This window comes from Rhea americana, unplaced genomic scaffold, assembly GCF_003343005.1.
Source record: "Rhea americana isolate MKP2758 unplaced genomic scaffold, rheAme1 scaffold_21, whole genome shotgun sequence".
Taxonomy (NCBI): Eukaryota; Metazoa; Chordata; class Aves; order Rheiformes; family Rheidae; genus Rhea; species Rhea americana.
The window spans coordinates 1,018,399-1,041,678 of record NW_028186258.1 but is presented as its reverse complement, the minus strand read 5'-3'; the positions used below and the strand labels follow the sequence as shown (position 1 = coordinate 1,041,678).

General features: G+C 58.8%; 1 protein-coding gene across 2 annotated transcripts in view; it reads right to left on the bottom strand.

Moving 5' to 3' along the window:
• Positions 1-3,932: 3,932 nt before the first annotated feature.
• Positions 3,933-23,280, bottom strand: part of CYGB (cytoglobin) — a 20,522-nt gene continuing 1,174 nt past the window's right edge. Inside the window, exons 2-4 of one of the 2 annotated variants that reach the window (XM_085304443.1) lie at positions 14,309-14,540; positions 13,512-13,640; positions 3,933-4,770 (exon numbers count right to left, since the gene is read on the bottom strand). In XM_085304443.1, coding sequence (XP_085160569.1) covers positions 4,762-4,770; positions 13,512-13,640; positions 14,309-14,540 — 370 coding nt within the window. In that variant the 3' untranslated portion in view covers positions 3,933-4,761. Of the gene's footprint in view, positions 4,771-7,428; positions 13,641-14,308; positions 14,541-23,280 lie in introns of those variants that run through there. The other variant, XM_085304442.1, reaches the window with a different exon arrangement.

Below are 23,280 nucleotides of genomic sequence, written 5' to 3'. Positions count from 1 at the left end.
GCCGCGGGCATGCGTGGGGCCGGGCGCTGCCAGCCCCGGGCACGCGCGGGGCCGGGCGCGGTTGAGGCCGGGCGGAGGGGAGACCTCCGGAGACTGCGTTTGTTATGACTGTGTCGCTACGGCCTTCGCTTGGAGAAACGCGGCCCGTTTTCTCGCCGCGCAGCGCGCGGTCGATTCGCAGCTCGCTGCTGCTCGCCGGCCGGGCCGGACCGACCTCGGAGGCAGCGCCGCGCCAGGCTGTGCGTTCCCTGCCCGCTTATCTCACCCGCCCAGGGACACCTTCACCGGCGGGTCACTCTGCCGGCGCTGGCCCTAAAACCGCCCCCGGGTCTGGCGGTTCCGTCCCGGCCTGGAGTCGCCGGCGTCTGCTAAGGGGTTGAGCTCGTGCGTATGGTTGCACCACGCGTTAACGAGATCCTGCTCTTTTCCGGGAGGTTGTTTTCCTGCATCGTGTCCTGCTTGGGGTCTCTCAGACTTTGTTTTCTTCGGCAAAGTGGGACTTTCTCCCTGCCTCTGCCCCGCGGGGCGCCCGCCAGCGGACCCCCGAAGGCGGTGGTGCCGGCCCGCGGCCGCTCCGTCTCCCTCCCCTGCCCGCTCCCTGCGCAATCTTGCAGCACCAGCCGGCGAATTTGCACTCAGTTCCTGGTAGGAAAAGGGGTGGCCGAAGCTTTCGGTTCCTCCCAGCTCCTTTGAAGTTGTGTTTCGAGGCGGGTGGAGGTGGGGAGAGCCCGGCCGGTGCTGGGCCCCGCAGCGCTGATGCCGCCGGCTGCGCCGCTCGGGTGGCTTCGCCCCGCTCCTGACTCAAGGGGTGAGAGAGGGGTAAGGCCGGGGCATCCCCACCGCCGCCCTGGAAACGTGCGCCGTGCGGAGCGGCGAGCCGGCGCGGGCGGAGGGCAGGCAGCTGGGCCGAGCTGCCAGGCGCGGACGCGTCCCCGGCCTTGGGAGGGGACGGGACCGCGGGCAGCCGCCGGCGCTTCTGCCCCAGTCGATGCCCTTCCTGCCCCCTGCGGTGCAAGGGGTCCGGGCTCGGATCCGTGGGGCCGCGGCCTGCCCCGAAGGTCCCGGCGAGCCCCGCGCGAGCTGGCGAGGGGGGGACGGTGCCTCTCGCCTGTACAAACGCCTGGCGTGTTGTGCAATAAGGAAGCGTGATAAATGACCGAAAAACCCCCAAGGGAGCGACGTCACCGTGTTGCATCAGCGCGCCCGGGAGATGCTCTGCAGCACGCATCCTCCCTCCGCAGAGCAACCGCCCCACGGCCCGGCGGCCCGGCCGGAGGTGCCCCGGCCGGCCTGTCCCCCCGGAGAGCAGAACGGCGCATGGCGCTGCACCCGCCGGCGGGGAGCACCCTGGCGCCCTGCTGGGAGCCGCCCCGTGTAATGCGTGGGGCTGGGGCGGTCTCAGCATGGACCATCCCTCCTGGGACACGGGAAAATCCCCCAGGGTAGGAGCCACCCCGGGCAGCCTGGCTGCTTCCCGGGCGGCTCCAGCCTCGTGGCTCCGTGGCTCCTTACAGCAGCGCCTCTGATCCTGGAGATGGAGGCACGTCGTGCCACCTCGCTGCCGGGAGAGCTGAACAGCGTTGGGCTTCACGAGAAAGCAAAGCCAGGATTTCAGGGCCTTTTTTAGAGCGGATTTGGAGAGGCAAGCTTGCGCCCCTCTTCCCTGGCTGTGGCATCCCTGTAGCAGGGCGTTTTCTTAGATAGCACAGATATTCTGGGAAGAGGGTGTTTGCTTTCCTCTCAAAGGCAATGATACACAAAGCTGGGTGCTGGGTGGCCCTGCCCAGTGGCACGGGTCCAGCGATGGCATCCCGTCCGGCTGCAGGAGAGCTGACGGAGCAGGGAGGCTGCTGCTGGCAGGGGAGCTGCAGAGAAAGCAGAGGAGGCCAGGCCAGACACAGGCACGGGGGAGCCCGTCTGGCTGTCCCACCAGACCTCCGGGTGAGGTGCAACGTCCCTTGCAGCAGTAGATCCTTCGCATGGCGCCGTGCTGCTGTTCCTCTTGCCCGTGCCCGTGAATTCGGCACGGAGATCTCACCGGGCTGCCTCGAGTTCAGCAGAGGCAGCTGGGCTTCCTCAAACGTCCCAGCCCAGGTTCTCCGGGAGATTTCCCCCCGTTGCCTGTTTTTTTCCTGACCCCTCCACGTGGCTGTGGGACCCCCCAGGCTTTTCCCGGGTTGCAGTCGGGTTTGTCTCCCTGCAGCCCCGCTGCCGGGAGCTGCCCGCTCTCCCCGCTCGGATGCAGCGCCGTGCAGCGAATGCAGCTCGCGGCCCCCCGCCGCCGCTGCCGTTCCCGGCCTGAACGGCAGAGGACAGGCCGAGCCCACGCTAGGCACGGGAAGGAGAAGGGTAAAGGCTGCTTTCAGCATCAGGAGAGGACGCCCGGCCTCGCCGACCAGCAATATTTTGCTTGGTACCCACATCCGCCCGGCCGGCCCGTGTCGCGGCACCCGCTGCGGGTTCCCTGGTGCCGTCGGTGCCGAGCGGGGTGCTGCGGGTGCCGCCCTGATGGACAAGGAGCACCCGGAGAGGACCGGGCTCTTACTGCTTCGTGCAAAGATGGGGAAAGCTCTTCAAATGGTTTCCAGAAACTGGGCTCCCTGGCGGGGTTTCGCCTTACCCCGCACGGGGACAGCCGCATGTCCGGCTGTTTGATGGGAGACGTTTCCAGCAGCGGCATCGCCCGTGGGTCCTTCCCAAGCTCCCAGCGACCCTCAGACCCTCCGGGCCCGGATGCGGCTGGGGAAGTTGTATTTTTACCCTCCACCGCTGCTTCCTCCCGCCCTCGCTGCTCAGCAGTCCTGCGGTGGGAAAGCACGAGGAAATAAAACCAAATCAGATGAAATCAAAGACGGGCTGGTGGGAGTCCGTCTTCTGGGGCTTCCTTCTCTTCGGCTTGCTTTCCCAAGGAACGAAGGTTCGGGAGGGCGCTGGGCTGCTTTGGCGAAACAGGAAAGGGCAGGAGGCCGGGAGCCGCCGACTCCGGCCGGCGAGTCTCGCGGGATCGCCGCCCGGCCTTGGGGATTTTCCTTCCCACACAGAGCCCTGCCCGGCGAGACGACGAGGCTGGGAAAAGCCGGGCTCGGAGCGGGAGGCTGCAGGGGCGGCGCGGCGAGCTGCGCCGGGGCTCAGCGGGACTCTGCGCCTCGCTGGGGGCTACGGGGACGCGGTGTCCGTGCGCCCCCCCCCCGTGCCTGTAGACCCCCGGCATTGAGAGGCAGCCCAGCACTATGGGTACCACAGTCTCTGGGGTGGCATTCGGGGTGTTTTCGGGTGCCAAACGTCAGTGCGTGTCGCCAGGGAGTGATTTCTGCAGCTGCCGTTGCCTAGCCGAACATCTGGAGAACGTTGCTCCTCGAGGCCCCTCCAGACCGAGCGCGGTCAATGCGGACGCGCCACGAGGGAGGCTCGAGAGGGAGCCACGTCTATCCATCGGGAACGATACCGCTACCTGTCTGCAAAACTGGCCCAAGAGCACCTGAAGCTATTTTGGCACCCCAAAATCTGTAGATACCACTCACCTGCAGGCACCCCATTCCTAGAGGCACCCCACTTTCTGTAGGGACACCAAAGCTGGAGATACCCCACATCTGTAGGCACCAGAGCCCTGGGTCAGGCCCCCGCAGCCCACCCGCCGGTGCCAGAGGGTGTCCACGGGTGGGGGGCAGATTCTCACCAGGGCTGCCTTCCCGATACCCCCAGCCCCCATCACTGGGATCGTTGTTAAAATCAGGCTCTTTAACCCAAAGGTGCAGTCTGGGGGCCTCGTTCCCGCCTTCTTCACCTGCTCGTCACTGGCTGAGCTGGAGGGGACGTCACCTGGAGGGGGTGTCACCTGGAGGGGACAGCACCTGGGCGCCGGGGTCACGCGCCACCAAGACTTTACGTGGATGTGCGTCCACGTTACGCATAGCTAGGTACAAAGTCCGCTGTTAAGCCGTGAGTATAACGTAATTTATTATTAATACAACCCCGAGGGCTCTGCTGGCCTTCGTGCCTGGACAGTTCTTCCCTCTCCCAAGGAAACAACACAGAAGAGAGGCAGGATTTGTATTTATTCTTTGAAGTGCGTAAGGATGGAAAGTTAACGATTTTACACTATTGCTTAGAAACGTATCCCTAGAACGGATCACTGCTCTATCCTGCTTAAACCAGAGGGAGCAGAAGCGCAGCAGAGCCGGACGGCTGTCTCGTTTCAGAAGCCGCTTGGACCACCGGCCTCGGAGCTGGTCGGACGCCTCCACGACAGCGCCTGGGAGGTGGCCATCCAAAACCGTTCCTTAAAGCGAAGACACCGGTCAATTTGAAGACCAAAGGGGTTAGTAATACGTATCAAGAGCTCCCAGGGTGTTTTGTGGCCGGCGAAACCCGCCGGAAGCTCAGCGGGCGACGAGCGGGTACCAGGCGGCGAAAGCCCGGGAGAAACCTCCGCGCGCCCCGAGCAGCCCCGAGCAGCGGCGGCCGGGCGCCGGCGGGCCCGGGCCGAGGGCCCTCGGTCGAAACGGCAGGTGAGTCGCTGAGCGGCGAGTAGGGGGCCGCTCGGCCGCTCTCGCCCCGTGCCGGGGGGCCGTCGCGGCGCCGTGGTTCCCGCGGCCCCCGGCCCGTCCTGTCCCGTGGGATGCGGGGGCCGGAGGATTCGTCCCCGGCCGGGAGAGGGAAGGGGGGGGCGGGCAGCGGAGCAGGCGAGGAAGAGGAGGCCGAAGCCGCCGGCTCCCCCGGGAGCCCGCCGCCCCCTCGCGCTGCCCTCGGCTCTGCCAGCCTTCAAAGCGCCTGCGAGAAGAGAAACGCGGCTGTAAATTAGCCCAGAGGCTTTTTCAATTTCAGATGTGCACTTTCCTCCCCCTCAGCGCCGTTATTTAATCTCCCGGCTGCCAAACCCCGGGGAATTAATCTCGGGCCGCGCTGACAGCGTTTACATTCAGCGCGGCTCAGCTAAACCATATCAGCCAGCGCAGACGAAGAGGAGACGGGGACGAGGAAGGAAGGGACACGCTCCTGGTTAGTGTCAGCCCAGGCGGCGTGTTATTTTTCCCTGCTTCCTGAGCGGCTTTGCTCCGAGCGAGGAGCTGCGAGGGGATTAGAGAGGAGAAAAGAGCTCCCAGCTCTGCGGCAGGTAAAACCGAGCTCAGCCGAGCCCGGGGCTGGCTCACAAACCCGGAGGGTCGTGCAGCGCCCGGCACCACGCGCCGCAGGGCGAAGCCGGGGGCCCCGCGTGTCATCTCGATGCGGATGGGACAGGAGAAAAAGAAGGGAAACGTCCTTCGAGTTGGCCGGAGCCTGCAGGCTTGGTCTGCGCCGGCTTCTCGCCCCGCGTCGCCCGGGGCGCGGGAGGACGCCGGGCCGGCAGCGAGGAGCGCGCCGGAGCTGCTCGCTGCTCTCCGAGCCCCTCCGGGATGAGCACAGCTCTTTCCTAACGCGCTCGTGCGGAGCGAGCGGCGCTTCGCACACCCAGCGCTCCCGGCGCCGCGGGGAGAGCGTCGCACAGCCCGGTCGCAGTGCGGGAAAGCACGCGGGTGCCCGCGGTTCAGCCCCGCCGCCCAACGGCGCGTCCCTCCGCGGCTGGAAGGGCTGCTCTGGACTCCCTTAACCAAGCCAACGGGGCGATTTTTAGGCCATTTTGGGCAAACGTGGAGCCGCTCTCGAGTTTGCTCCTGAGACCCCACGGTCTCAGCTGCTCGCAGCCCCTCGCCGGGCTCCCGGGGCGGTTCGGACGCAGGGCGAGCCAAGGGGGTCGGTTGTCCCCAGCAGCCCGTGCTGGCCCCGGGAGCCGGCCAGGGACGCGCCGGGCGCAGGCCGCGAACCGGCCGCCCTGGACGCGTGAAACGCGGGGAAAGCCTCGGCGGACTAAATCCCAGCAGCTCCGCGGCCAGCTTTGCTGTGCGGGCCCGATCCCGGCCCGACCCGCACGGCCACCCCGAGTAATAAAAAGACCAAAGGGCTGAGTAAGTATTTTCCCTCTGCAAGCTGAAATTCCCAGCTCCATTTCAACAAGCCATTGGGAAAAACAACCCCATGCGAATAATTTCCAGTCAGCACTGGTTCTGGCTAGGCTCAGGCCAGTGCACTAAGGTCTAATAGCTTCATGTCCCCACCACAAACTCCCCTGGGCTTGCCAGTCCTTTTGCTCATGGTTTCCAGGCCAATGTTTCACATCTGGAGCAGAGCAGTGTGCGGGCTTTGCTGACCATCCGCTTCCGCCTGGAAGTACATACAGGATGTGGTGGAGACTCCAAGGACGGTTTATTAGTTGCGTTAATGGCACCAAAAGATTTTTCCCAAAAAGGCAGAGCAGAAAAAGACAGATTAAACCAGGCCTTCTCCAGATGGGTTGGCTTTTGGTTCCCTTCCCCAAGCGGCGCTTTGGCCGTGGCCGCCTTGGCTTGCTTTGGCTGTGCAACCTCACGGCTTTCTATCTCTTGCCACCTACACTGCAACCTCAGACTGGGGCCCCAAGCCTGGATTGCTCCCATTAAAACTGGTTTCTATCACCCCAGTGGGATGAGCTTTCCCTTCCCTGACTGCCCAGTCCAAGCTGTGCTGATGCACTTTTACTGGCACTGTCAGAGAGGAGCACAACAAAAAACGATCACTTAGATTTCTTTTCCACTTCATGTATCCCAAGGAAATGAGGCTTGTGGGACCATAACAAGCATCTGGCTCGTTCTGTCCACCAATCCTCTGCCAGTAATTTCTGAAAAGGTTGGCCAGTGTCAACCAAATTTGACCGAGGTCTTAAATCCACCCCTATTTTGTAAAGCAGGGAGCTGGAAAGACCCACTGAGAGAAACTGCGACATGACCCGGCCATGCTGGGACCCAACCCGCTGCAACGTGATTCACCCGGAGCGTCAGGCGCAAGAGGAGTCGCATGGGACAGAGCCACAGAAAACTTGGCTTCTGCTGCTCAGGGAACTATTTGTTATTTTTAAAGGCTGCAATCTATCTCACAGGCTGTGGAGCTCGTGGGTGATGTATCTTGTGGGGGTTTCCATTTGCAGCCGTGCCCTGCCGGCCCCCGAAGCAGGGGGGAGCCTCCGTTTCCGTGCCTGCCCGGCTGGGAGGCATCGCTCCCGGAGGCGCCCGGCACGGCCGTGCACCAGCTTCACCGCTGCCGTTACAGCCAGGTCCCGTTAGTCCCGTACGGCTAATCCTATCGGAGCACCCGGGCCACCCAGGGGGTGACGCCACGCATCTCCTGGTACAGGGAGATTTCCGCAAGGTACCTGGAAGCCAAGCAGAGAGCACGGAAAAGGGAAGGGCCCCCAGCCAGCAGGCACAGCCGGGCTCGGTCCGAGCCCTCCGGCCGCTAGCGAGCGCCTGCCCGCCGCCGCACCGGCCCCCCACCCCGAGGTGCCCCCCGGCAGGAGGGACGCGGCCCGCCGGCCGCTGCGCGGGGCAGCCCGGCACGGAAGAAACCAGGGAGAGATCCAGCGGTTTGAGCGATTTATCCACCGAAGATACAAGTTTCAGTTTAATAACACCATTCTGTCCGGTTACAAACATACTAAAAACCTACAAAAAGAAAAACAGTTACATCCATCGTACACGAAACGGCATGTATAAAACCAGCACGGAAGCGCCGAGGAACACGTACATGAACAGCATCCGCAGCAGCATCGCTAACAGTAAAGACACAGAGTTACATCGGACCACGCTGGCTCACGTCCGCGGGTCGCTGTGGGACCGGCTGGAGACGTACTAACGATCAGAGACAACTTCAGCTATGGAAAATAGTTAGCGGCACAGTCTGTTGAACAGGTCAGGCCCGCGGGGGTAATTTTATCCCTCTCTTTCTGCTAAGTCGGCCCGAGCTTAGTTAATATTTTTTCCCCCCTTCCTCACCAGCATCTGCCTTCCGACGCCAGCGCGACGGGGCGATTTCCGACGGCGGCGGGCAGGGAAGGCCGAGCCCCGGTGCCCCCCGAAGCCGCTGAGGGCGTCCCCGGGGAGCGGAGGGACGCCGGGAGCCCCCCGACCGGCTCGCGGGGAGCCAACGCGGCAGAAACGCGGCAGCGCTTCCCCGCCGGCCCGCGAGTTCGGCTAGCCCGGCCGCGGGGTCCGGGGCCGCCGTGAGCGAAGGCGGCGGAGGTGGCGCAAGGTCCTTAAGGGCTCCTTGTCTAAACGTCTCTGGTGGCTTCAGAATATTTCTCTAGATTTATACGTATATATGGAGATACATATATTTTACGTGCTAGCTGTAAGTCTAGGCGGAGAGGGGTCAGGTCTTTGCCTCAGCCTGTGCCTAACGCTTCGCTCTCCCTGCAGCGCTGAGCTCCACCGGACCACGCGTGGCGTTGACCTTCGGATGGGCCAACGCGAGCCGATCCGAGCCGGGCTCCCTAGGGAGAGCTGGGGCTAGACTCTACCCTGAGGATACCTGTGCTCAGCCCAATCCCACCCCGCTGACTCAGCGTCCACCCTGAGACTGGCCAGGAGCTTCAGAGATGTTCCTACCCCGGACACTGGTCCCCGCCTGGCCCTTCCACTGCTGCAGGGCACCAAACCTCCCTGGAGCAGAGAGGCCAGATCCCTCCTTGGTGACAGCGTGGCCTCCCGGGGCGCGTGCGAGGGGGAGCAGAGCTAAGAGCAGCGTTGCAGTCGCTCCGGCTGAGCCGCCGCAGTGCCTCGAGCTGCTGCTCGCCCGGGAGTTTGGGGAGGGATCGTTCTGCAAGTTGGTTCCTACCCGCCGCCACCGCGGACGGCAAAGCCGAGCCGCGGGCACGTGCGGGCAGCGGCCCCATCGCGGCGCGGCCGCACCAGGGCCCGGAGGGGCTGCTCGGGGAGGCGAAACGCCGTGCTCCGGTGAGCGGGGCCCAGCGGGAAGAGCTGATAAATGAATCCCCAGTTGGCTGCGACCAGCCTGGATGCAAACCAGATGCCTGTGCCGTAACAGGGAGCAGCTGCGCACGCATGTGCACGGGCGTGCGAGAGAGCCACGCTCGGAGCCAAGACCTGTCCAAGACCTTTCTGCTCATGCACACTGCATTTTTCATCCCTCTGTCACTTTGGAATGATAGTTTTTCCTTTTTCTGTACATTTTCATCTCTCAGATGAGGTTTCTCAGTTTAAGCAATGCCTGCTCTGTGCTGAGGGCAGCTAAGAGGGGGCGTTTGCTTTCTCTCTCTCTCTCGCTCTCTCTATTCCCTTAGCAAACTCGCCCCTGGCTGCCCTCCCCGCTTCATTTTACTTCCTACAGAACCGGTAAAAATAAACATGTTTTTGTTTGCATATATTTGAATGGTCTGCAATTTGGCTGATGGAGGGGATCCTCGAGGGACAGCAGCTGTACGCATCTGGATTTGATTTAGAAAACTATGCTCGGAAAAAAAAAAAAAAAAAAACAAGCCCAGCATACACGGGTGTGCACGCAGACACACACGGTCATGGAACATGGTTGTCTGGGGGTTTGGGAGGGCTGGTTTGTCTAGAGATGAAAAAAAAATAAAAAAATAAAAATAAAAATAAAAAAAAGAAAGAAACTAAGAAGAAACTAAGCCACATTCAAACGTGCTCCAACTCTGGGGCTTCCCTCGGCCGCTGCGATGCCCTCGAGCTGACGGAGGCAGCCCCGATTCCCTTGCTGGGGGCAGTAGCTCCGTCCCCAAGCCCAGCCACGGGAAGCGGCCCTCATTTCTTTAAAGCCAGCAGGATTGCTGCTAACCTCTGCCGGGCTCCATCTGAGCCCAGCGTGGAGGGAGAGGAGAGGAAGGATTTCCACTGAAAACCAAAATTCCCTCCTAGAGCACGTTCACCTCCAAGGTTAATGCATGCACTTTGCCTAAATATGAAACGTCCCAGTTCTGACCTGGTCCCATGCGCGCACAGCCTGCAGAGCGCAGGAACTCCTCAGAAAAACCAAGCTGCCACCACCGAGGTTCGGGCAGGAATCGGGGAAGCTACCCAGCGAGCGGGCAGAAACCCCGACTTCCGCGCTCCCAACGCTCGCGCTCTGCTCTCACGCCGGCACAAGCTCAATGATTTCGCAGGTCCTTGCCCATCTGCACGGGTCTAGCCCCGACACCAGCCAGCCGGCATTTGAAAGACATCTCTGCAGAGGGTGCGAGCGATGAGCAGCCACGGGCCAGAGGTGCCAGCTGCCGGCACCCTCATGCGTGCAGGCGGGTGGGCTGGATCTGGGGCGAAGCTGATGCTCTGAGTTATAGCCTTGCCCCAGCAAAGTCACCGTGCACCCATCCCTTCCTCATTCGCAGCCCTTCCACCAGGCAGCAGTTGCGTGCTGCCACGGCAAGGGAAGCTGGACAGCTGTACCCCAAGCCGCTATTCCCGTTAGTTATGCCCAGGCCACTCCGGGAGGGCAGCTCCCAGCTGGACCTCCTCTATCAGCTCGTTCCTAGCTACAGGACACGAGGAGGAAAGAGCCACAAGGCAAAAGCGCAACTGCAACGGGGCTAGTTTTCATACCAGTCCTGGGCGCAGATCACAAGGAACCTGGGAGGATCCAGTCCCTGGAAGAGGCCTGGCCCTGCCTTCCCCACCAGGCAGGAGGAGTTTGTGATCCTGCTCACTGTTCGATTTGGAAAACCTCCTCCTTTCCTTGGCAGAGCTGTTATTCCTTGCTCCACAAGGGAGGCCGTTTCCAAGAGGCCTGAAGACTCTTACTCTGGGGGTTTCCTTGCAGCCCTGCAGCCAGGTTCTGCGCAGCAAAAACGGGTGCGAGCAGAGGAAGGCAACAGAGCGCCGTGGTGACGCCTGGGGAACACGGCCAAGTAGCTTAGGTTATGCTACAAATTCCCCGTTGCCCAGAGCCAGGCGATGGGACAAACTCCAGCCATGTAAAGCAGGGCGCAGAGGAACGCAGAGATGGGCACAAAAGGGAAAGATGCCCTCTCCCAAGCACCCTGCTCTGGGGCAAGGCTAGTTGTGGAGAGGAGGAAGGGCTGCTGGGCTGCACGGCTGGAGGAAGAAGGGGTAGAGGTGGCTCTCTGGCAAAACTCACCGTATGTAATACTGCCTCCAAGCAGCAGCTCACCCTGGGTCTAGGACAGAGGCACGCAGTGACCATACTAGTTTTGAAGGCAAAAAAAAAAACAAAAAAAAAAAAAAAAAAAAAAAAAAAAAAAAAAAAAAAAAAAAAAAAAAAAAAAAAAAAAAAAAAAAAAAAGGACAAGAACGATGGGAAACAACCGTTCAGCAGGCAAACGAGGTAAGAAATGGTAAGAATTAGATCCTTGGAGTGCTTGAGATAAAGGATTTGATCCTTCTCCCTGCTCAAAGGAGCTTCTTGACTGAAGAAGCCCAGTGCTCTCCCTTGCTCACTGAAGGGCTGGTACAAATGGGAGAGGGTCAAGAGGCTTTTGGGGCCACCCAAGTGGCAGAGAGGCCGCATCCTGCCAGGGCATGGAAAGGAGAGTCTCAGGTGGGTGTTACTCTGGCAGGTAACATTGCTGGAAATTAAATGGCAAAATAGCAAGCAAAAGAAGGAAGAGTTGGGCCAAAGGGGTGCAGCTGGAAGAATGAGTCAAAAATGAGAGGGAGTCACTGTCCCTGCCTTGCCTTCATCTGGGAGATGGATCTTGGGCTGTCTGCAACTTCACATCATTTCACTCGAGATTTCCCAGAGGACTCCAACACACCAAAGGCATCCTGTCCCAGGCCCCCACCGAGTGTGATTTAGCTCCACTCATCATGGGAGGACTCCTGAATACAGGATGGGGACTTGCACGAGACCAGTCCCTGCAGCCTCTCAAGACCCACACATGGCCAGTGGCAGCTTTCTGCATCCTACTACAAGAAAATTTCAGCTTTGCAGGGAACAGCAACATTATCTCAGGGAAGGAGCAGAACCAGGCACTAAGTCAACATCCAGGAGAGGAGCCGCTCTGCCCCAGAAGGCAGCTGCTTTCAAGAGCGGTAGTGGTTGGAGGCCAGAACAAATCTCAGAAGAATGGAGCTCTCCCACTCACTTTGAATAAGTAACATTACTTTTAACATTTGAGCTAGAAGATGTAGCTGAGGCATTTTAGGGTGCCACTGAGGAATACCCGATGGCAAGGATACCAAAGCATCCTAGCAGGCTTCATGTTTTGTCCCCAGATTTTCACCCATCACTCCCCAGAGCATCCTATAAAATAGAGTCTGTGTGTGAGAGCCCGGATGTGGCTATCCCCTCCTCTCTTTCAATAACTAAAGGGGAAACTGAGGCAGCAAAAATAAGCAGACTTGCCCAAAGCTTCAGGAAGAGCCAGTGCTGGAGGCAGGGAGAGCGCTGTGACCGCACTGCTCCCGCTGCAGCTCGCTGGGGTCACAGAGCCCTTTGCCAGGACCGGGCAGGAGGATTGATGTTCCATGAGGATGCGAGCAGCATCCTGCATGGAAAGATTTCTACCAGGCACTTTATTTGAAGGAACCCAGTTTCATCAAGGCAGGAATATGTTCTGCATAACAAGGGATTTATTTATTTTAACAGAGCGGAGACCTTTCATCACACCCAGGAATCTGTCCTAGTACACTCGCTTCATCTTTGCCTCTCCCGAGGCCAGCCTGAATTTCCCTCCTTGCAAGGCAAGGAGGGGCACCCTGGCTTTACATCCCTCCATCTCCCTTCTCCTGGCTGCCAGACAGAGGGACCAACACACACGAGCTCCTGGAGCAGCGGGCAGTGGCCAAAGCGTAACGCACGCTGCTCAAGCTGATTTGCACACGGGTCCCTGCCTCTGAGGCAAACCCAGAGGAGCTAAGGGGAGACAGACGAGGGGCAGCTGCCCCAGACGGGTCCCCTCCTTCCCTGCTCTCGCACTGGAGACGAGCAGCACATCTCTCCTGTCCCCAGGACAGCTTGCAACAGATAGCCAAGAAGCTGGACTTTGGATGAAGAGAGATGAGTGCTGCTGCTGGACCAGTGATGTACAGCGATGGGCTGCTCCGGCTGCAGCCCTGGCGAATCCAGGTTTGCCATCCCGGGAGGCGAGCGGAGGAAGTGCAGGCAAAGCAAAGCATTTTCCCTGCCGGCTGGGCAGGAGAGCAAACTGCGGTCCCGATAAGCCTCACAGCCCCAAAAAGCAAGGAGCAAGGCTTACCCGGGGGCTTTGCGCAGAAAACAAGGGTCATTTCATTCATCGGTAAACGGGGCCCATCACTGCCTTGCAGCAGGATTTGTGCAAGTGAGTTTCTCAGAGATGGTATAAGCGAGGCACAAGGTTTGGGAAGGCGGTGACCGACAGGCCAGGGCTGTAAGACGGAGCCAACGATCAGCTCTTTCCCCTCTTCCAACATTCCCTGCTACTGCTTCACCCTGACCCGCCTACACTCTCTTTGGGGGTTTGTTTTGTTTTGTTTTTTTTTGGGGGGGGGGCTTATTTTGTTTTTCAACCCCATGGAGATTAAATTTTGACTTGGCAGCTAACAGAGCTGGCCCCATCGGGCTCCCCAGACTTGAGTGAAGATCTTGAAGAGACCAGAGTGAAGTCCTGGTGCGAGCAAATCCCTCCCTGCCCCTTGCCCTTCCCCAGTGTCCGCTCATAGGGTGGCGTTCGGGTACTGCGCCCAGCCCACCTCCTTGTACGCCGCCGTCACGTGGGTGTAGATGAGGGTTTTCATCTTGGTCCAAGCACTGTGCACCTCCGGGGTGAAGTCATCGGCGTATTCTTCAGCAATTACCTCCAGCATGACACCAGTGAGTTTCTGGAGGGAGGGGTATAGCATGAGGTTAGTGAACTCTCCAAGAAGCAAATAATAAAGAATTTAGCTCTTTATCCTACCAAAAAAAAAAAAAAAATCCCCAAACGAAAACTAACAAAACCAACAACAACAAAGATGATCAATCCTGTTACTGAATCCTGGGAACTGCAACTCTCTGACCAGCCCTCTCCAGGACTGACAGAGGTCTCAGCTCCCCCAGGAGACAGGCAGCCACTAATCAGCCCGCCTGGGAAGACAGTGGGAGGCTGAGACACAGACAGGACCCTGTTTGCATTTTCAAGCATTTCCCCAGTTTTGGCATTTCAAATTTTTTTAGTCCCTTCCGTCACGTTTGATTTTGAAAAGACCTCAAGACGGGACTTATGGCCACCAGCATGCCTGAAAAGGTGGCTGAGGGCACCGTGAGACAGATTTCCCTAGGCAGGGCGAATCGCTGATGCCTGGTGTCCCAGCGATGGCTGCATTTGGAAACGGTGGCCTGCACGGGAGGACACTGCAGTGGGAAATCACAGCCACACGAGGAACAATCCCTGCAACCAGCCAGCCTCCTCGGGGTGAGGACAACCAGGCCTAGCATGCCACAGCTCCCTGTCTCCTGCCCTCTTCCTATATTCTAAAGCATCCCAGAGATTTTTGCTCCCATCCTTTACCTTAAAGTAGACGGGCTCCACTTTGTGCTTGAGAGCATGGGCCTTGCCCACCAGGGCCAGGATGGAGGAGACCTTCTCTGGGTCACTGAGGTTCTCCACCACAGTGTTAATGGCACCCATGACCCGCTGAGCGTGCTTACGCAGTTGCAAGCTCCTTTCCATCTCCAGTGGGTCCTCCATATGCTTGAACTGGCTGAAGTACTGCTTGGCCGATGGGAAGTTGACAAAAAACCTTCAGGGAAAGAAAAGACATTGAGTACAACCAGGAGTATGGAAACAGGATGAAAGGTTAAAGCAAAGCATGAAGTGGTCAGGAAGCTGGAAACTACCCCTCTGCAATCTAACACAGCCACGGTTAGTTTTCTCATTAAATTTCCTGAAATTGCAGTGCTCAGCTGCCCTAAAAAATCAGTAGGTTATTGCCTTTCTTCTACACCTCCCCTATCTGCTAAAAGGGCCTCTCAGCTGGATTTTTGTCTGCCAAGTAGAAGCGAGACCAAATTCTTTATCATCATATTCAGCAACACATCCAGTGACTGGTGTGCCAGATGCTGGATACATTCACACATACCAAAACATCAGCTCTTGCTGCAGAGAGCTGGGAACAAGCACACGAGTCTCTTCCTTCACCTGAGCCAGCCTCCCCCTGCCCCTCTCACCCAGATCCACCGTATCTTCTTAGCATGGTGCACTTTATACCTGTACCACCACCCCAGAGGACTCGCTCCCCAATTCTGCTATCCCTGGCCTCTCCCAGATCTGGCCCATCAGAGAGTTTCCAGCAAGATTTCAGCCCACAGCACAGGGGTCAGGGTGCAAGGCCCCCACAGCTGCTGGGTAGTTGGGCTTACGCTGCTGCTACTCCATGCCAGGAGTCATTTCCCTCAGCTGCAGCAAGAGGACATGCTTAACATTCAACCTGCCTGCCAAAGCTCCCGAGGACTCTCTTTTTCTGTGGAACAAAATGAGTCCCAACAAAATACGGCCAAGCCAAGGAGAGCTGTGGCTGCTTTCCAGCTGCTGACCCATGTTCAGGAGTGCCCTGAGGTGCCCAGTGGTTGTGTCTGCTCAAACTCCCTGCTACACCTCCTTGCTGGAGAAGGATGGTCAGGCCCTGCTCCTGCAGCACATGATGCTTTCCCAGGGGCACAGGGCAGAAATGCAGCCAGGAGCTGAGAGCCCCTGCAGAGCAAGCGGAGCAAGGCCCCAGCTCTGCCCCTCCAGCAGGAAAACGCTGTGTCCAAGGGGCTCGAGGGTGATGGAGCAGGAGCAGAGGGACCAGGCCCCAGTCTGGCTGTCCACAGCCAGGCCTGTAGCGTGAGTTGCTTTAACCACTCCTTTCCCCTGAATTTACACCAGAGAGAACAGCAGCAGGATTTGCTCCCTCCTTTCACCCATCTCCCTCCCTCCAACTTCAGACATCAGCAGGTTGGAGCAGCTGCGCTCCCCCTGCCTCCGTCTGTGCCTACGTTCAGCTGGAGGGGAGCCAGCGGTGGGCGCTCGGGAGGTGGCAGACAGCTCCCAGGGCTGTCCCTAGACATCTGCTCTGTCCTCAGCCCCAGACAAACGCCTCCCATCACCCACCCGCCCCCTCCCCCCTCTCAGGCTGCCAAAAATCCCTCCCCGAGCACGATCCCAAACCACGCCAGTATTTTCCAGTCTGCTCCAGACCATTGCTCCCTCCCTCCAGCACCGAATGGCATCATCTTCCCTTGTCCAGGGCGATTGCAATTTAAGGATTGGACTCATTTACCACTTCATTATCCTCTTTCTTGCCCCCCCTCATTTCCTTCCCCCACTTGGTTGGCTGCAAAAGATTCAGGGCATTGCCAAGAGCGACATGAAGCAGCAAGTGGAAGATACCAGCACTTCTGTTACTTCCTCAAGACATCTGGGATTCATCAGATGGCCCAAAATAGGTTTTGGAGGTGTGAAGGGTATGCAGCGGAAAGGATGGAGGAGGCAGGAAGGTGGAAAGGGGAGGGGGGACAACAAGGTGTTGCTTTTAAAACTCAAGGCAGGAGCCATGACAAAACTCCTCCTGTTATTGCACAACCTCCCCCAGGCAGAGCTCAGAGAAGCTCCTCCTGCCACATCTGTTCCCTGTCAGGAGCGATTTCCCCAGCCCGGATCCCCTCCAGCTCCTGTCATCACAGAGATTTTCAGTTCGTCTCCCTCAGTTCAGAGCTGCTGGAGATGGGGAGAGGCCATCAGAGCGCGAGGCAGTCACGGTTGGGACGCTGGTCCCCACGGTCCCACGCAGAGCCGGCAGCTCTGTGAGCCACGCTTGGGGCAGCAGGCATCGGCCAGGCCCCCAGTGATCGCACCCCGCTCCCGGGATGCGGGGCTTCCGCCTGGACCGTTTCCCAACAGAAGGACAGATGTTCTTCTCCATTTTAATGGGATCATTTTTCCTGCATCCTGCCTCCCCCCAGGAGCTCGAGCTCCTTCCTCCGTCCCGCTCTCTCCCATCCTCCCTCTCTCCTGCGCAATCTGTTGCCGTCCCCGAGCCGGCAGCTCGAGCCAGCCGGTGCAGATCAATGCCTCTCAGCTATCGACAGCTAGCGGCCCCTCCAAGGTCACATCTAAGCTCCGTGCTGCTCCTTTTGGCGGATCTTCTCCTCCCCGATGCTCAGCTCTGGCAGCTGTCCTCCCTGGCACGTCAGCCCACTCTCTCCAAATTTGGGGTAAAAGTAGGACCAGTTGCCTAAAGAATACCCTAATGCCGGTATATTTGCCTATGTGCCAAAGCCTCTAGTCCCTGTTTGCCACCAAAAGATCTCTGAATAACCCAGTTTGCTCAAGGGCATGTTGTGAAGACCAAAGGGAACGGGCTAAGAAAAGTTCAGTCTGACTCGCACTGTCCTTCAGCAGAAGGCACATAGCCAGGGAGGGAAACAGATCCCTCCATCATCAGAAATCCCACCATCCCTCCCCACAAAGGGAAGGGCAGCAGAGGTGCTGCCAGGGTGGGCGCCCCTCACGAACACAAGCCAGGGGTGAGCGGGGTTGCCTCTCTCCCATGGTATCACCTCTATCTCCTCTGCCACATTAGGCACACAGTGCCCGGACCAAAGACTGAGCGAAACCAAGGAGCCCTCGACAGGGCCACATCAAGCTAGCAAAGGACCCAAACGACTGCTTTCCAACCCTTCTCACTCTGCAGACCCCAAAGGTGACACCTTCCCATGAGTACTGAACCTGGCGACCACGCTCTTCTAAGGGACCTGCAAGAGGAGGCTGAGAGAGGTCCCCAGGGCTGAGGGAGGAGGCACAAGACCTCACCATGCCCTCACTGGGGCTGGACAAACTGGGCCAGGAGTACATGAAAGCAGCAAAACCCAGGCTTGCTTCTTCACACTTCATCCTGAGAACACACAGGAGAAGGCAACACATGCTTGATGAGGAGCAAGGGTGCAATGTTGTCCTATGTTGCATTGAGTAAATGTTTTTTTTTTTTTAGCCTTATGCAAATGTGGTTTTTTTTTAGCTTTTCAGCCCTTAGCATAAGGGCTAGAGCTGTCCCTCGTGCAGCTCACTTCCCCATGCAGAAGGGCATAGGTGTTTTCCCTGGTTCACAGATGGTGAACTGAAAACAAGAGGAGCCAAAACCAACTCACTGAAGTCAAAAAGGCTGGCTAGAGGCCTGGAGCCAATTCTTCTTGGTTAGTGCTTCCTCCTTTCTCTCCACTGGTGGATAAAGTTAAGCACTTGCAGCAAAAACTCCTGGCCTAGGCCTGGAGGAAATGTTTGAACTGTCAAAAAAGGAACGAGCCCAGCTCAGTGGTAGCTGCAAATAAACACAGAAGATTAATTTAACACAAAGGTTAAATATAATCAGAGGAAAGGGAAAAAAAAGGAGGAAGAAAAAAATAATTCAAATGATGGTGAATTAGGTGTTTGTTGTTGGAATTTTTCCCTTTCATCTAGAGAAGATTTTTCTACAGCTCAGACATCTCAGGCTCTGGAATTTTGTTGGGGGTGTAGAGGGGGTGTATATACACGCACTGGGCTTTTTTCCTTCATTCAAGTCATTAAAAATATGATAGTTACCATTGCATATTACAAAATCATGATTGATAGAAAACAGATGCCTGAATACCAATCTCATTAAATTTCTTTTTAAGCGATTCCATTCTGCACCCGCTAATTTGTATTCTGTGAGCGACATCTGGACCAAATGGACAGGATGTCGGAATTTTTTTCCCCTCTTTCTTCTGCCCTTCTAACAACTTTAAGGACACAACCTTTACCAATAGCAGAGCCAAAGGAAATAATTAAGGTGCAAACCACTGCGGTCACTGGGAACCTGTTTTCTGTCCAGTAGAAGAAACACCACTTATCTCATTCTGCCCTTCGTCCTCCCTCTGCCCTGAACCCTGCAGAAAACCAGGAGGAAATCTTCAAGCCCAGACATTTCCTTCCTTCCCTGCACCCAGGACCGGGGCCAGCTAGAGACAGGACACCTGCACACGGCTCACTTTGTCATCTGGCAGCACTTCAACCCTCCATGCCTCACTTACCCTATCTGCAAACAGTGGAATAAAGATTGCTACCAACCCCACACGTTGCTGGGAGACCTTTAGACGAGCAGACCAGGGCATGCAGTTACCATTTACAGACTTTCTGTTAGGTTCCCCTACAAACGCTTCCAGGTTTTCTTTCTCCTAATCCCTTTACATGGGCAAAACCTCTACCTAAAGCAGCCCGCAAGCTCTGTGAGCCCCTTTCGAAACCTCTCCTTCAAGCTCCTTTCTGCTCTGATGCCTACAAGCAGCTGATGATGGGTAGGCAGGTGGTGTGTGGCAACTGCTATTTATTATGCTCAGGACTATCTCACTGCTCTGCCTGTGTGTTCCCATGCTTCTCCCAGCCACCTGTAGTCTATCAGCTTATTTTTTAAGACTGCAGGCTCACTGGGGCAGGGGCTGCTGGTGGCAGCAAGGGTTTGCAGCTCCCAGGCCAAGGGGAGAAAGCTCTCAACCATGCCATCACCACCAGCCAGCAAGACAGAAAAATATAATTAAAGCCAAAAAAGAGAGTCTCTCCATGTCCCCATAGGGTCCTCCTTTCTCTGAGGGTTCAAATGCTGGTGGAGATGGCGGTGAGCAGCACGTTGCACAGGCGTGGAAAGGCTGGAGGGAAAAGGGCCAACCCCCCACCAACAGACAAAGGCTAAATCTGATTTCTTATGTAGCTCACCAAAAAAGAAAAAAGCATAACTAACCTTCCTCGAGGAAAAGCCTCTTTGAGCAAGGCTGAGACCTCCTCAGGGCCATTTGGGGAGCCTTGCATGGGCCACACAACAGCTGACAGGAGATGAGGAGGCCCATCTGCTCCGGGGATGGGTCCCATGGATGAAGTTGGGTTTGTCTGTCCAGTTTTGACTGTAAAGAATTTCATCTCCTCCAATTCCTCCCACTCCTCACCAGAAGTTTCCTGTCCCACTCAGGAGTGCCAGGGCCACAAGGCTCTGGGTGCCTCCAGCCAGAAGGCTTCCAAAAGGCCTTTAGTTACCTATAATCCTTGTAAACCTCTGCTCTCAGGACCCTCCTCCCTGACATCCTCATCTGGACCACCACTGCCAAGCCTGCTGTCCCTGCCTGCATGTTGTGTGACCACTGACCATCACCAAGCCTTGCGCCCACTGTCAGAGCTCCTTTCTGGGTGCCATAGCAGGAACAAATATCACAAATATACTGCTCCATGGTTAACATGGTCCAGCAGGGTCAGAAATTATTAGCAAACAAGACTGAAAAAATGACTCAGAGAAACACACCTCAAAGGAAGGGGTGGGTGGTCCTCTGAGAGGCCAGCAAGGAGCTCACCAGAGCCCAGCTACACATCCCAGCCCCCCAGAAAGAAGTGGGATGGGAAAAAAAAAAGGCTTGGAGAGCACTCAAAACAACCTGTGGGATAGCAGTGAACAGGATACACTAGGACACAGCCCCAGGGCCAGGAACCAACCCCCATATCCAGCAGGTCCAAACACAGAGCTGGCACAGGCCTCCTTGAAAGTCCAGTTCCTCCACCAGCAGGTTGCTTCCATCTCCCCTCCTGCACAAGGCAAATCCCTCCCTGTCTCCCCCCTTGCCTGCTCACCTTTAGGAGCAGCACACTCTACAGCATCCCCCACCACCATTAGATCTGGAAGAACCACCAGCAGCCCCAGTGCTATGAGCCCTTTATCCCAACACTCCCTGTTTTCATTTTTCAGGATGCAGAAAACCTGGGTTTTTCTGTGGCTCCTGTGGCACGTCCTGGTGAGGGTTGTTACACCAATTATGCTCGTTTGGGATGAAGAGATTGGGTCCTGCTGCTCAGCTGCCTGCATCCCGCTTTCCAAATGGCCTGCGGGGGCTTCGCCTTCAGCTTGCACATTTGGGGCTTTAAAAAATTTTAATTTCTAGCAGCGTGATTCCCAAAGGTGGATGCCAAGAGCAGCCCGCAGCCAGCTCCGTGCACACCAGGGCTGTCCAGCCCCCTCCTCGCCCGGGACCTCCAGCCCCTCCACGGGCTCAGCCTCAGAACTGAGTCCTTTCCCCAGACTTTGCATTTCCATCGCCCGGCCGGGGGGTGCCGGTGCGGTGCCAGGCGTGCCCTGCCACCGTGTTCGTGAGCACGCGGCACCCCGCTTGCTGCCCCAGCGCTGCGTCTCCAGCCCCACGCGGCTCACGAGCGTGTCCAGGGTTGCACCAGCGCCGGGGTGGTCACCGGGATCCCCCCGGCCCCTCCTTGGGCCCCTGCACAAAACACTTCTCCTAGGGCAGGCGGGTTGGGAAAAGGTGGTTTTCTGCTCCTAGCACGTGCCAGCATCCTTTGGACGCAACGCATCCTTGTGACCCAACGGATTGCTCGTTGGTAATGGAGCAACGTTGCCCTGCTGCCTGCGCGGCTGAACTGCTCGGGCCCGCAGGCCTGCGGCCGGGAGGCAGGGGGATTTTTCAGAAGGGCTTTGCTCTGAAATGTATCTTTTTGCAGCCAAAAACGGACCTCCTCTCCCTCGAGGAAAACCTGAATGAAATGCATGTTTGCACTGGGTGGTAGCTGGAGGGATCACTTGTTTAAATGCCATTTCAGGAGCAGTCGACACATTTTTATTTGATTCAGCCAGCTTGAAAAAAAATAGGTTTTCTGTGTAGCCAGGCTCTTCAGCATTTTAACCTAATATTTCGAGTAACGTCTGGTATCCAGTAAACACTTTTGCATGTCAAAGCCCTTTGCAAACCGCCCGTGTCCAGGTGCAGCAGCTCAGACCAAGCAGCTATCGACACCGCAGGGCGCCGAGCCTGCGCTCGCGCTCCCGCCTGTCCCCTGGTGCCTTCCCAGCTCTGCGCGAGGAGGGACGAGCACGTCGGGGGGCTGCCCGTGCTGGAGGGAAGGGATCTGCGGGGGCTTCGGGCCACGACCTCAGCCCCGCGTGCCTCAGTTTCCCCGCTGCAGGGAGGAGAAGCACCACCGAAGCTGGGGGCAGAGCGGAGTGGGAGGCCCGTAGGCAGGGGCGCAAGGAGCAGCAGCGGGAGCTGGATCCGTACGGTGATGCACGGCAGGTTTCCTTCGGGAATGGCGGTGCTCCCGGTGCCTGCCTTGGCGCGGGCATCGCCCGCCGCCCTCCCGCGTCCGCCCTGCCTTGGCTGGGCCCCCCCGCCCCAGCGCAGCCTCCGGCCCAGGCAGGTTTCGACCCTTTTTCTCTAGAGGTGGCTGCGAACCCCTGGCCCTTCCTACGGAGAAGAAGCCCTTCCCTGCCCTGGGCAGCTCCTGGGATGCTGCTGGTGGAGCGGGCACCCCCCCCCCCAACCTTCAGAGCTGCTGAATCATTTCTTGGGAAGCGGCAACGCGGGGCACCGCCGCTCGCCCCGGCTGGGCCTCCCCGTCGCCTCCTCGCCTGACCCAGTTCTCCCGCGGCCGATGCCAGCCGCGAAGCCGCCGGCGGGCAGCAGCTGCGGCCCCCACCGTGCCCGGCGGTGCCAGCCCCGCTGCGGTCCCCGGCAGGCGTGCACGGCGTCTCGGCGCCTTGCGCTAAGCATCGCGGGGATGTCCCATCCCTCTCCCTTTCCTAACCCCCCCCCCCCACTCCAGCTCACGGGGAGGGAGCGGGTGCTGGTTTTAACTGGGATACACTGGTGTAGGGCCATACCCAACCTTAGAATGGCTCCAGGCTGCCGGGTTCATCCCAGGTGCCGAGGCAATCCGTCCCTGCCGGTGGGGAAACCACGCTCCCCGGACAAACAGGAAAAAGAAACGGAGCTAAACCAGAAACTTACGCCGGGAAAGTTTCGGCGGGGGCCGGGGCTCGGCCGCGGCTGGCCCCCGGCCGCCCCGGCCCGCGCAGCCCTGGCTCTCCCGCGGGGCGCTCCCGCACGCCGCGGCCGGGCCCCAGCCAGCCCTCCCGGGCGATCCCCGTCGGCGCGGGCGGCTGCTCGGGCGCCCGCGGGCCGCGCCTGCCCGGCCGCCTCGTCCCGTGCGCGCCGGGGCCGGGGAAAAGGGGAACCCGGCGGTGCCCCCCCCGGCCCGGCCGGGCCCTGGCCGGGTTGCAGCCCCGTCTGCGGGGAGAGCGGCGGCTGGGGCTGGGGCCGGGGCCCGAACTCGCGAAACGCCGGGCGGAAACCCCGTCCTGCCGCGGGGGCCGGGGCTGCGTGTCCCCCCCCCCGCCCGCGCTCCGGAGGCGGCTCCGCGGGGCGCGAAGCCGGGGGGGGGGGGGGGGGGGGAACGGGCTCAGACATGATCTGGCTCCGGGGAGGAAGGAAATGTTTGGAGGAGGCGGCGGGAGGGGGACTAAAATGTCAGTTTGGCTTCTCCTCTTGAGGGGAGGGGGGGACGGCGAGGAAAATCCCGTCGCAACGCTGGCAGCCGGCCGGGAGGAGCAGCAGCTCCGCTCGCCGGCACGTCCCGGGGGGAGCGATCCCCGCTTTGCCGGCGCCGGGACGGAGGCAGGGCCGCGGCGGCTCGTCGCCCCCGCCAGCGGCCGAGCC